This window comes from Hyperolius riggenbachi, chromosome 6, assembly GCF_040937935.1.
Source record: "Hyperolius riggenbachi isolate aHypRig1 chromosome 6, aHypRig1.pri, whole genome shotgun sequence".
NCBI classification, from domain to species: Eukaryota; Metazoa; Chordata; class Amphibia; order Anura; family Hyperoliidae; genus Hyperolius; species Hyperolius riggenbachi.
Genome location: NC_090651.1, coordinates 383,701,147 through 383,714,656, shown reverse-complemented (window position 1 = coordinate 383,714,656; position 13,510 = coordinate 383,701,147). Strand labels below are relative to the sequence as shown.

Genomic DNA, 13,510 nt, shown 5'->3' with positions numbered 1-13,510 from the left:
TGTATAAGAAAGTTACTCTCTGTATAGGAAAGTTACTCTCTGTATAAGAAAGTTACTCTCTGTATAGGAAAGTTACTCTCTGTATAGGAAAGTTACTCTCTGTATAGGAAAGTTACTCTCTGTATAGGAAAGTTACTCTCTGTATAGGAAAGTTACTCTCTGTATAAGAAAGTTACTCTCTGTATAAGAAAGTTACTCTCTGTATAGGAAAGTTACTCTCTGTATAGGAAAGTTACTCTCTGTATACAGCTGACACGTGGTGATACTGTCTGTACTGACTGTCTCTGCCTTCCCTTCCTCCATAGTAACACAGTGTTATCGTCACCCCTGTCACTGAATGTCACAGATGCCATCTGCCTGGAGTCCTTCGCTGTGGTCAACAAAACTCTCCAATCTCCGAATAACCTGGAGACCTTCCTGAGCCCCGTGTAAGTTGTAGTACGTAAACCGACACAAGAGGGCGCCAGATCTCTACTGTATAATGATATATTTATTATATACAGTATACTTGTATGTGGCTCAGAGTTAAGTGGCCACACACTATACAATTTTTATATTTCTTTTCAATTCAAGAATTACAATCAATTTTTCAGACTGATTATAACATTTAAAAAATCTGACTGATGTGCCACTCATGTATGTAAAATTCTTCCCAATTTATTAAAGTAAATTATTGAAAACTCTGAAAAAATGCCTGGGTCTTTAAATTAAGAATTTGACAATCTACCCTACAACATTCAATTATTATTATTTTTTTTTAAACAAGCACCCATGTTTGGTAACTGTGTGTGTGTGTGTGTGTGTGTGTGTGTGTGTGTGTGTGTATGGGGGGTGGGGGGAGTGGTGTTGTTAATAAGGTTTTAGTAATCATAGATACATAATCGTAAAATTTTTATTTGTTTTACCTTAATCTTACTTTTTGGCCACTAGATGGTGCTATGCACTTTCCAGGGAGTGTTTCATGAATGGACTCTGATTCAAGTCATGTCCATTCATTCTAAGGCAATCGACTTGCTCGGGGAACACATGTTCCCCTTCACCAATCACTGACATGTAAATCCAGTCCTGATCGAGCGGATGGGGCGCGTGCATGCGCATGCACCAGCCACTACTGCACTGGACACATACAGTATATCCACACTGATTTACTGCAGCTCAAACTGGATACACATATGTTTGCGTTAACAAGTTAACTATCGAATTCATATTAAAGGCTAGCAACATGTCTGTAGAACATTAGTCCAATAACTATTGCTGAAGGGCTCAATTCCTGATCCCTGCAGAAGACAATGATTGCATGTGTGTACTGTAGTGCACCCAAATGCAATTTTAAGTATAAACATTTTTTTTTCCTATCACAAGTTTCAAATCAAATGATGTAATAAACAGTGATAGCAGCCAATAGGCAGAGAGGCTCCTGGCTTTTTAAATTCCCAAGCACCTGATTGGATGCTTCAAGTGAACGCAGGCTCACCATCGCCCTGCACTGCATTTCCTCCCAGTAATTCAGTCTTTTTGTTTTACAGAGAATCTTGTCCCGCTCAACAGGGCGTGTCCCTGCAGTGCACAGGTAAGTAATAAAGCCCAACCAATGACAAAGAGGGAAAGCACTGAAGGCCACCATGACTGCAATATACTTTGTGGGCAGAAGATGGGGCTCTTTCATTGCCAAAGTTGATTGTTCGGGTGTGCGCCAGTACGGCGGCGATTTCCAAAACAAGCGACGAGACAATGAAACCTCCGCCGCAATGTATAAATGTGCGCGGTGTGTGCATTTATACGTTACCTGTCCTGTAGCAGTCTCTGCACGGTGTCTGTAACCTCCAGGCGGCTCTCTGTACACACTACTGGCTATTTTTTCTTTAACACGCATGAACCCTGGGGAGCCTTACCCACTTCAGCCTTCAGTCGTTTTCACTTTATGCATCCGAGCAATGTTCACCTCCCATTCATTAGCCTATAACTTTATCACTACTTATCACAATGAACTGATCTATATCTTGTTTTTTCCGCCACCAATTAGGCTTTCTTTGGGTGGTACATTTTGCTAAGAGCCACTTTACTGTAAATGCATTTTAACAGGAAGAATAAGAAAAAAAAAACGGAAAAAAATCATTATTTCTCAGTGTTCAGCCATTATAGTTTTAAAATAATACATGCCTCCATAATTAAAACTCATGTATTGTATTTGACCATATGTCCCGGTTATTACACCGTTAAAATTATGTCCCTATCACAATGTATGGCGACAATATTTTATTTGGAAATAAAAGTGCATTCTTTCCGTTTTGCATCTATCACTATTCACAAGTTTAAAATAAAAAATATATAGAAATATTTCATCTTTACATTGATATTTAAAAAGTTTAGACCCTCAGTTAAATATTTACATGTTTTTTTTTTATTATTGTAATGTTTTTTTTTATATTAAACATTTTATTTGGGTATTTTTGGGAGGGTGGGATGTAAACAGTACTTTTATAATGTAAATGTGTGTTGAGTTTTATTTTTTTTACTTTTAGTTGTAGTTTTACTTTTTGGCCACAAGATGATGGCCATGAGTTTGTTTACATGACATCACTCTAAGCGTAACACACGCTTAGAGGGACGTACGGGGGACGCAACAGCCAGAAAAAGCGGAGCTTCTGAGAGAAGCTGTCGCTTTTTCTGCGGGGAGAGGAATCAGTGATCGGGCACCATAGCCCAATTCACTGAGTCGTGGGCAAACGATCTTCGGCCAGGAGCGCGCGTGCGCGATCGGCCGCGGGACCGCACATGGCCTCCTGGGCGTAGCTAGTACGTCCAGGAGACCAAAGTAGTTAAGGCTACTTTCGGACAAATGGCAAATCTGTCACAGGAGTAGGTTAGGGTCAGGCATCGATAGAGGGAGTGTTCAAGTGAGAATAGGGTTAGTGATATTAAAATACTGGTAAATATAACTGAGATTCTGCTATCATATTATTACCCTTTGCCTGATAGTAAAATATTGGTCATTTTGCCGATACTCTACTAACAACTATCCCTGGCGCCCCAATCACCGCAGGGCCTTTTTTACATGTATGCCCGTCTTCCTGGTCTCACTGCTGCTCTGAAGAAAACATGAGATTAATAATCAGTGGTCATCCTTTAGCACACTCTGCAAATCATTATTTACTGGTAAACATTCTCTTCTGCCTTACTGCTGTGTAAGAGTCTTTCCTTCCTTGCAGATTGTGGGCGGTCCGCTTCGGAGAATCAGCGTATCATTGGTGGATCTCCGTCAGCCTGGGGACGTTGGCCGTGGATCGCCAGCCTGCGATGGGACGGACGCCATGTCTGCGGGGGATCCATCATTTCCGCGCAGTGGGTGATGAGCGCAGCCCACTGCTTTGTCCTGTGAGTGTCATTCTGGGGAGTTGCTAGTAGGTTGGCAGGCTGTGGTTAGGGGTGCCTCCTTTGCATTCTTCTAGGGCAAAATGGAGTTATTTGACCATTGTGGCAGAAAGGTGGGTGGGTGTGGCCTCATCAATTCATCTCCTATAGGCAGCTGCCTACATGGCCTACTCTTGTTTCCCATATTTCAGGTCCAACTTCCTCACAGTGGGTCGATGGAAGGTCCATGCTGGTTCTACCTCCCTCAACCCGTCAATGTCTGTTCCCATCCGCAGCATCTACTACAACGGCCTCTTCAACCCCGAAACCAACGACTACGACGTGGCCCTGATCAAAACCAGCCAGCCAATGGCCTTCTCTGGTACGAAAATCCACTAATGTATTACATGTTCCTGGACTAGTCCATCTACTTATGGGGGATTCTCAGGGTTTTCTTTACTTAGAGGCGATCGTAATGAGCTAATTTCATTTACACAAACTTTCATGTAAAATTTCAACGTTATACGTAATTACGATTGTAATTGTATTGATTTCACGTAATACATTCCTAAACTTTTTATGTATTTTTGAGATTACAAATGTGGCCCTCATAAACGATTTTTTGGGTAAATTGTGAAACCTCGTTTGCGCAAACCTGAAACGAGGGGAACAAGGACACTTTTTTTAAAAAAACGGCATTGTCGTTGAGAATACTGATTTTTAAAAAATTCTAAGTTTTTTTTTTTTTTTTTTAACTGGGTAAAATGTTTTTTTTACTGCAATACACTTTAAACTATATGTTTTGTATATACAAATGTTATAAATTTTTAAGCAAACTTGTGATTTAAAAAAAAAGAGATAGTTCCATACTTACCTCCTCCAGAGGCCTCCCACGCCCTCCTCGAGACCACCGATCCAGCGGTGGGACCCTCTGGAAGTCCGCGACTGTGCTCCCATCCGTGTGACTGCTCTCCGCAGGTGCAGGATGCTCCGTGTTTACGTAGTAGCACAGAAGCCGCATGTGCTCGGCATAAAAAGTCTGTCCCTCATGGACTGGAGCGCGGACACAAACGTCCACACGGTCCAAGCACTGGATACAATATAATACCATTTCTGAAGCGGTCTTCTCCCATAGGACTCAAAGCGCATAGATCATAGCTCCCAACTGTCCCTCTTTCGGAGGGACAGTCCCTCTCCTCTTTCCTCCTCATTTGTCCCTCTTTCAGGACTTTGTCCCTCTTTCTATGTAAATATATGTATTTCTCTACTAAAAAATGTGTTTGATTGACTAAACTTTCTTCCCATCCTTTAAATTGATATATTACTAAATTTTAAAATGTTAATAGGAAGGAAAATGAACCAGGATAGAAAGGACCAGTGTGGTTTGAATTATAAAACAACATATTTTTCTTATGAAATCTTTATGGTATGCGTGACTAGGCGTGTGATGGGGCGTGATCAGAGGTGTGGCTGGGGCGTGGCTTAAGTGTCCCTCTTTCTCATATGAAAAAGTTGGGAGGTATGCATAGATATGTGTCAGATCAGTACAGGGTTGCAGGCTGGACTGTGGTACACAGGAAATATTCAGGTGTTCATAAATGCCAGGCTAAACAGGTGGTTTTTCAGTTTGGACTTCAATGCTTTCAGGGTTTAAGCTGTCCTGATTGGGTGTGGCAGGGATTTCCATAGTGTGTAGGGGCAGCATGACAAAAGGCTTTGTCTCCTAAGGCTTTGAGGTGGACTCTGGGGGTGACCAGAGTAATCCAGCCTTGATGTGATGAGTAGGGATGATCGGAAAGGGCGATTTCCGATTCCACGGAAATTCCGTATTCCGCGGTAATGAAATTCCGTAACCGCTACATTCCGGCGGATCCCCGCATTCTGGCGGAACTATTTCCACAATGTTAAAGGGAACGTAATGGATGTTTCCTTTTAAACAAATACCAGTTCCCTGGCAGTCCTGCTGATAACTTTGGCTGTAGTGGTGGCTGAATCACAATCCTGATTACAATTTTTTTTTTGGAGCAGCAGGAGTTGTCGTAGCCATGGGACCTAGAGGTGGTTTCACGGCGGTCATTATAACTTTTTTTTGGTAGCAGCAGGAGTTGTCGTAGGCCATGGGACCTAGAGGTGGTTCCACAGCAGTCATCACAATTTTTTTTGAAGCAGCAGGAGTTGTCGTAGGCCACGGGACCTAGAGGTGGTTACACGGCAGTCATCACAATTTGTTTTGGGAGCAGCAGGAGTTGTTGTAGGGCATGGGACCTAGAGGTGGTTCCACGGCGGTCATCACAATTTAGGTTTGGAGCAGCAGGAGATGTCATAGGCCATGGGACCTAGAGGTGGTTCCATGGCAGTCATTTTAATTTTTTTTGTTTTGGGAGCAGCAGGAGTTGTCGTAGGCCATGGGACATTCCGGTGGTTCAACGGCGGTCATTTTAATTTTTTTTTTGGGGAGCAGCAGGAGTTGTCGTAGGCCATGGGACCTAGAGGTGGTTCCATGGCAGTCACTTTTTTGGGGGGGAGCAGCAGGAGTTGTCGTAGGCCATGGGACCTAGAGGTGGTTTCACAGCAGTCATTACAGAAAGTTTTTAATTCAGTCTGTCCAATCTTCACCGTGAATCAGTGAGAGGGGCCTTGTAATTGTCACTGATCCATGACTCGTTCATTTTTATGAATGTTAGTATGTCCACATAGTCTGTGGACAGACGGGTCCGTTGGTCGGTGACCACCCCACTTGCAGCCCTAAATACTCGCTCAGAAAGAACACTGGAGGCAGGGCATGCAAGAACCTCCAGTGCATACTGAGCGAGTTCAGGCCAGGTATCCAGTTGTTTTGTTCAATACTCCATGGGGTCATCATTACTCTCCATATTGTCTGGAGCACTGGCCGACCCCAAGTAATCATTCACCATACGGGCCAGCTGCTGGCGGTGACCACTTTGTCTGCTGGTGGTGCTGCTGCTAGAAGTATCTGGCATTGGCTGATAAAATTCCTTCAACATACTCAGCAGGTTCACAGATTGGCTATTGGTGCTGCTGCTGGGAGTGGGACCACCAGACCTTTGCTAAGTATGATGAAGCTTGGTAGCTTGGGCCCGGGATACAGGTGCAGGAAACGCATCTTCTACCCAACAAAGAAGGGCATCCCGGATGTGGCTCATCCTGGCGTCTGCTTGGGAGGGGGGTATGAACTGCCGCATTTTCCCCTTGCACTGGGGATCTAAGATGGTGGCCACCCATATGTCGAGCCTTGATTTTAATCTTTTAATCCGGGGGTCCTTACAGAGGCACTGGAGCATATGCGCAGCCATAGGGAAGAGATGTCTGCCATTAATCACCTCTTCCTGGCTGTCAGAACTGTCGTCATGCTCCAGCTCCACATCATCAGAATCATCTTCCCACCCCCATATAACGGGCTCTTCCGCTTCCACAAGCTCTGCCTCCTCATCTAGGACTGAAGCAATGCTCACTCAGTCGCCCACTTGACTGACCACTGTTTAGTAGGGCTTCCTCCCCCTGTCCGAGCAGTTTGTCAAGAGCCTTGTCCAGCATGAAGACAAGAGGGAGCACTTCTGATATGCTGCAGTGCTCCTCACTGACCAATTGTGTTGCCTGCTCAAATGGCTCGAACACTGTACAGACCTGTCCAATCAGCTGCCACTGGTCCCCAGTAATGTAGTCCAGTGGCCCTGTTCTGGAGGAAGATGTCTGAGACAGGGATAGCCATTCGCTGCTCCCACAACCTCTCCAGCATGTGGAGTGTGGAGTTCCACCACGTCGGACAATCTGAAATAAGCCTGTGCTGCAGCAGGTTATGGCGGCACTGCAGCAGTTTCATGGCCGAGGTGTCGGTTGCGGAGCGACGGATGTGGGCTGACACTTCTCGTGCTGAGGCCACAGTGTCCTTCAACCCATCAAAAGTGCGTAAGAACTTTTGGACTACAAGGTTGAAGACGTGGGCCAAGCAAGGTAAATGAGTGTAGCAACCTTCCGAAATGGCGGCCAGCATGTTGCCACCAATTTTCAGACACCGCTACACCTGTGTCCAGTTTTCGCGGGGACAGCCACTGCCAAATCTGATCCTGTAAGGCTGCAAGGATTACAGATCCGGTTTGCCTGTTCTTGTCCATGGATTCCATTTTCAGCACTGCTTGGCATCGATGGTTCTGCAGGCCAGTGTAGGAGCGGGACCACTTGCTGAGAGGTTCAGCAATGGCGGACTGGCCTTGGACAGAACAGGTAGCAGAGGGAAGTGGAACAGGACTCCCCTTCAACCCACGTGGCGGCACCACCAGCTGAGATGCCCCAGATCTTGCACCCTCCTCAGCAGCACCATGGACCCAGTGGGCGATAAAAGTGAGATACTTTCCCTGCCCATGCCTGCTGCTCCAGCCATCTATAGTGAAGTGCACCTAGCCACCGACAGCGTGATCCATAGACCGGCCGACACACTCCACAATGTGCTGGTGAAGGGCAGGAATAGCATTCCTGCCAAAATAATGGCGGCTGCGGATCCGCCATTGTGGAGCAACACTGTTCATCAGTCTGCGGAAGGGGGCACACTCCACAAACTGGTAGGGCGGCAGCTGTTGGCCCAACAGCCTTGCCAGGAGCGCATTATTTTTCACAACAAACGGATCACTTGCAGGGAGCATCCGCTTCCTCTGCAACATTTCTGGCACAGAGGCCTGACGCTGGAACACTGGTGATTCAGAGGAAACCAACAAGGGTGATGATGAGGTGCTTGCCGAGGTCTGGAGTCCTCTTCCAGCCTGGCATGCAGAGGGATTTGCACTAGAATGGGACTGAGCAGGTTGGATAGGGACAGGACGAGTAGAAAAAGAAGAGGAGGGGCCTGTTGCTGCTGCTTTTCCTCCACCCATCTTATTGTAATTTTTTTACATATTCAAACGGCCGTTTGTGGTGGTTGCGCAGATGGCTTATCAGGCCTGAAGTGCCGAACCCGCTGTCCAATTTGCCTCTGCTCATCGATTTCCAGCACACAGAACAGACTGCCCTGGATTCATCCTCTTCTAGAACAGTAAAATAATTCCATGCAAGGGACGTGCGTGCACGTGGAACAGTGGTGCGAGTGGTGCTACCTGTTCTAGCAAGTCCATGCTCAGCATTGGACTGGGGGTGGGTTCTGACAGATGGGAAAGCAGTTGCAGGCTGCTGGCCAACCGTCTGCTCTGTTTCTCCATTCTGCTCACGCCTACTAGTGCCTAACCCACCAGATAGCGACCTCGTTGGATCAGCCGCCTCATCATCCAAAACATCATCCAGTTCGACCAAATCACTAGAATCCATAAGGGACTCTTCTGGACCCTCCACCTGGCCACAAAACACCTCTGTAGTTGACTGGTGGTGATGTAGATTGGTGGTGGCACAAGCTCCCAGTTGTGATGGATTACGACTGGATGAAGAAAACACAGGGGCCATTTCTGTCACCACAGAACCTACCACTTATTGGGAGCTTGGTCCCATGGTCTCCTCCAATGCCTCATCCCAATCCTTCTACACATCTCTCTCATCTACGTAGGTGTGCTTTAATTCTGGAGGAGAGTACTGGGAGGAAGCAACCTCGTCAAGAGAAGCAGCTCAATCACCTAACTCTCTCACTCTGTCAAACACTAAGCCTGCGGCCTGGCTGGCTCTGTCTAACCCTCTCCACACAGCAACTACTAGTACACTACACTACAATCTATTACTCAAACTAACAATCTACTGTCACTCTCTCACAAATACACCTAGCTACTACTACAGCTCACACCAATCTAATTCTCTCACACAGTCTTTAAAAAGACTATTGTTTTATGTTGAAACAACTAATATGGGTCTGTCTCTCCTCTCTCTCCAACACCAGACTGAAACCCACAAGCTTCGTGACTGTCACACCTCTTTTATATACAAAATGGGTGGGATAGCTGCTGATAGGTAGCTAGTAGGGATGGTCGGAAATGCCAATTACTGATTCTGCGCGGTAAATCCGCATTCTGCCATTGCCAATTACCGATTCCGCTTTCCGCTACCAATTTCCGCATTCCAATGCGGAATTTCTGCAACCAGCTCCTAGCTACTAGGGATGCTCATTCGGATTCCGCGGAAATGCAATTTCCGAAATTCCGATCGGAATTTGCATTTCCGCATTGGAATGCGGAAATCGGTAATCCAAGTGCCGTAGGCGGATTTCCGCCGGAAATCGTGGAAATTTCCGCCGGAAATCGCAGAAACTCCACCCGAATTTAACATCGATTTTCTCAAAAACTATAAGGTCTTTTTGAAAACTTTTTTTTGCATCTTGTTCACAAGATTCTGTTTAATAAACCCTGAAAAGTTTGTGTTTCTAGGACTTACGGGGGCTTTGCTATTAACCGCTAAAGTCGATGGATTTTTACTGTAATATAAATGCAGAAAATAGATTTCTGCATTTTACATTACAGTAAAAATCCATCGATTTTAGCGGTTAATAGCAAAGCCCCCGTAAGTCCTAGAAACACAAACTTTTCAGGGTTTATTAAACAGAATCTTGTGTACAAGATGCAAAAAAAGTTTTCAATTTTTGAGGAAATCGATGTTAAAGTCGGGTGGAATTTCCGCGATTTCCGGCGGAAATATCCACGATTTCCGGCGGAAATCCGCCTACGGCACTTGGATTACCGATTTCCGCATTCCGATGCGGAAATGCAAATTCCGATCGGAATTTCGGAAATTGCATTTCCGCGGAATCCAAATGAGCATCCCTAGTAGCTAGGAGCTGGTTGCTAACATAAGATTGGTTAGTTTCTGTTAAGACTCTAATTGGTGCAGAAATTCAGTTTTTAATGCAGAAATCATCATGTTTTCAGCTTCTGTGATGGGTCTATCCCTTCTGATTGGCTAATGCAGCTTTTACACGCTTCTGTTTTAAATTCTGATGGAATTCCACATAGCAATTCCGCTATTTCCGATTACCGCTATAGCTTTTCCGTTCCGGCTCAATGGAACGGAATTGCCAATTTCCGACCGGTATCGCGGAAATCTCCATTCCGCGGAATCCGAAAAGCATCCCTAGTGATGAGGGCATGAACTAGGGTTGGAAGATCTGTTGGAGGTATGAGGTGTTTAATGCTTGTGATGTTCCTTAAGTGAAAGGAGGTTTGCTTTAAAATGTATAACGTGTCCAACCCATGGATGGCCCCTTTTCACAAACCAATCCCTGAGCAAACATCAGAATACCTTTGGGCCATTTTGGTAAATCAGCCAAAGCTCTGCTGGCTAAAACTTGGTGCGTAGCCCCTCTCTCTAGATCCAATCAGGTTCATAAAACCCAATTAACCTAAATGACGTAAAAATGGCAGCACACCTCCGGGACTCAGAGATGAGGTTTGGTAAAGTTTGGGACCCCTGGTTAGCTTGGGCCGCACTTCGGGCTGAGCAGGGTTTGTCGTGTGTTATACTCTCACTGATTCTCCCCCCCCCCCCCCCCCCATTTGTTTTTCAGAGACTCTGCGGCCAGTGTGTCTGCCCAGAACTCAGCAGCAGTTCCAGACCCCGGGAAACTGCTGGATCAGCGGCTGGGGACACGTGAACGAGGGTGGTGAGGAGCCAGTGGGGCCCTACGGGTGTGGAGGGGATTCTGTGTATGGCTATCTACCTGCTCTGACATTGTAACATACATTGCTTAGCTAAACATTATAAGGTTCCGGTGGGTGGACCATAAAGTTGGCCATATGCTTGAAAGAGGTTATAATATCTGCCTGATATATTGTATCTGCCTGATATATTGTATCTGGCTCATATATAATAACATCTGCCTGATATATAATAACATCTGCCTGATATATAATATCTGCCTAAAATATTGTATCTGCCTGATATATTGTATCTGCCTGATATATAATAACATCTGCCTAATATATAATACCATCTGCCTGATATATGATGATGCCTGACTAATATATGATGGTACCAGTGGTCTCTGTTCCTTAAAGAGAATCTGTATTGTTAAAATCACACAAAAGTAAACATACCAGTGCGTTAGGGAACATCTCCTATTCCCCTCTGTCACAATTTCGCCGCTCCCCGCCGCATTAAAAGTAGTCAAAAACAGTTTTCAAAAGTTTGTTTATAAAAAAACAAAATGGCCACCAAAACAGGAAGTAGGTTGATGTACAATATGTCCACACATAGAAAAATACATCCATATACAAGCAGGCTGTATACAGCCTTCCTTTTGAATCTCAAGAGATCATTTGTGTGTTCACCTTCTTCCCCCTGCAGCTCTCATCCACTGAAGAGTGACAGGCTGATGGTTTCTTCCTGCAGACAGCTCTGCCCGGTGTCTGTAATTCCTCAGTATGTGACAGCCCAGCCAGCTCAGAGGACGATCTATCCAGCTTGTAAAAGGCAGCTCTCTTCTCTCACTGACAAGAGAGCAGAGAGGCTGCCTAAAGTAAATAACACACACGGGAGTGTGCATAGAGGGGGCGTGGAGGGGGGCTTGCATAACACATTAACAACACTGAAGAGTTGGCTGCCTTCTAGACACAGGGCAACAAATCCGACAGGGGAAAGATAAGTTGATTTATTACAGAGATGGTGATAGTAGAAAGTGCTGCAGTAAGCCAGAGCACATTAGAATAGATTTAGGAACTGTGGGATAGTAGAAAAAAGGATGCCATTTTTGTTACAGAGTCTCTTTAAGGGGGTAGAGACCGCTGATACTTAAAGTGAACCAGAGACGAAGCACCCTCATGTATTTTACCATATATATCTGTGGGAACGTTAGAGAAAACACCTACCCTGCTCTCTGTTTTATTATTCACAGCTCAGCCCTGATAAAATCCCTCACTGAGCATTCAGTCTGGCTTTGCTCAGGAACTGTAACGATTGTGGAATTCTCTCCGTGATCAGCGCACAGGACGTGCGCTGACACTGCGGAAATCCTCCACAAGCGTATAATTTGAGGGAACCCAGCAAAAGGTGCAATGCACCTGTAGAGGGAAATTCCTGTCGGCAGGTGGAGCTGTGGAGTGCAGAGGAACAGCTCCTCTGCCCTGCCACAGACGCCAGACAGGAATTGTACGAAGGGAAGAAACGCAGGGCAAGATAGCCCTGAAAGAGAGAGATCAAAGCGACACAGGGTATGTGTGTTCACCAATCTAGTCGCCACCCTGCGACGATGAACACACAACCAGGAAGATAACGTGAGAAGGCAATCGCCAGAGATGGCGGTTGCTAACAGCGACACAAGACCGAATAAGCACAGATGAGGAATGTATGTATGTCCACCAATCTAGCCGCCACCCTGCGACGGCGGACACACAACAAAGGAAACCGAGTGAGAACGCAATCGCCTGAGAAGCGATTGCGAATGAGATTGAGCAAAGGGACAGATTGTATGTGTGTGCACCAAACTAGTCGCCAACCCGCGACGATGCATACACAACAGCAGATATGAAGTAGGAACGCAGTCGCGGGAGAGGCGATTGCCAGAGGTGACACAAGGCTACAGCAAGGCAGAGCACGAGAGTAGCAAAGGCACAGCAAATCATACAATGAGGAGATAAGGAAAATAACAAACGCTAACTAAACGCGAACACCGCACTCATTCGCAATAGTGCACGCGTTTATGCGCGGTCTCCGCGTGTTAAGCACAACAGAGACAAGCATGCCTAACTAACCACCAACAGACAAACATGAAACAGAGGACGCGAGCGCTTGCTTAACGGTTACCTCACCGAGCCTCCAGCAAGCGTTCGTAGCAGACAAGATAGATACATGAAAACAGGAATAAGTGAGAGAGACGGATCCACAGCACTAGCGCAAGGCGAGTGCGATCCAGGTAAGACAGATAGAGGAGATAGCTGGTAGCAACCGCTGTTTCAGCTATACTCCAAGAACAAAGGTCAGAACGACTTCCTGTCGACCACCGCTGGGACAGAACAATCGCAACAGACAAACAAAACAGATATACAATCCTAACTGCACTAGGGAATCTGCCTAGTGCAGTCCCAGGAATTACTCTAAGCTAATCTTTAAACAATGAGCAAGGCTGACACTCTAGGAGTGTTTCACAGGACTAACCCTTATGACCAGCCAAGGTCTAAGATATCACATGGTATTTATAGTACAAACCTCCAGAGGATGTGGCTAAGAAATTTGCATGACCAAC

At 45.7% G+C, this 13,510-nt stretch overlaps 1 protein-coding gene across 2 annotated transcripts in view; it reads left to right on the top strand.

Moving 5' to 3' along the window:
- The window catches only part of LOC137523112 (transmembrane protease serine 3-like), an 85,517-nt gene that overhangs the window by 57,823 nt on the left and 14,184 nt on the right, over positions 1 to 13,510 (top strand). The window contains exons 7-11 of one of the 2 annotated variants that reach the window (XM_068243332.1): positions 306 to 428; positions 1,527 to 1,570; positions 3,210 to 3,375; positions 3,648 to 3,733; positions 10,838 to 10,933. In XM_068243332.1, coding sequence (XP_068099433.1) covers positions 306 to 428; positions 1,527 to 1,570; positions 3,210 to 3,375; positions 3,648 to 3,733; positions 10,838 to 10,933 — 515 coding nt within the window. Of the gene's footprint in view, positions 1 to 305; positions 429 to 1,526; positions 1,571 to 3,209; positions 3,376 to 3,563; positions 3,734 to 10,837; positions 10,934 to 13,510 lie in introns of both variants that reach the window. The other variant, XM_068243331.1, reaches the window with a different exon arrangement.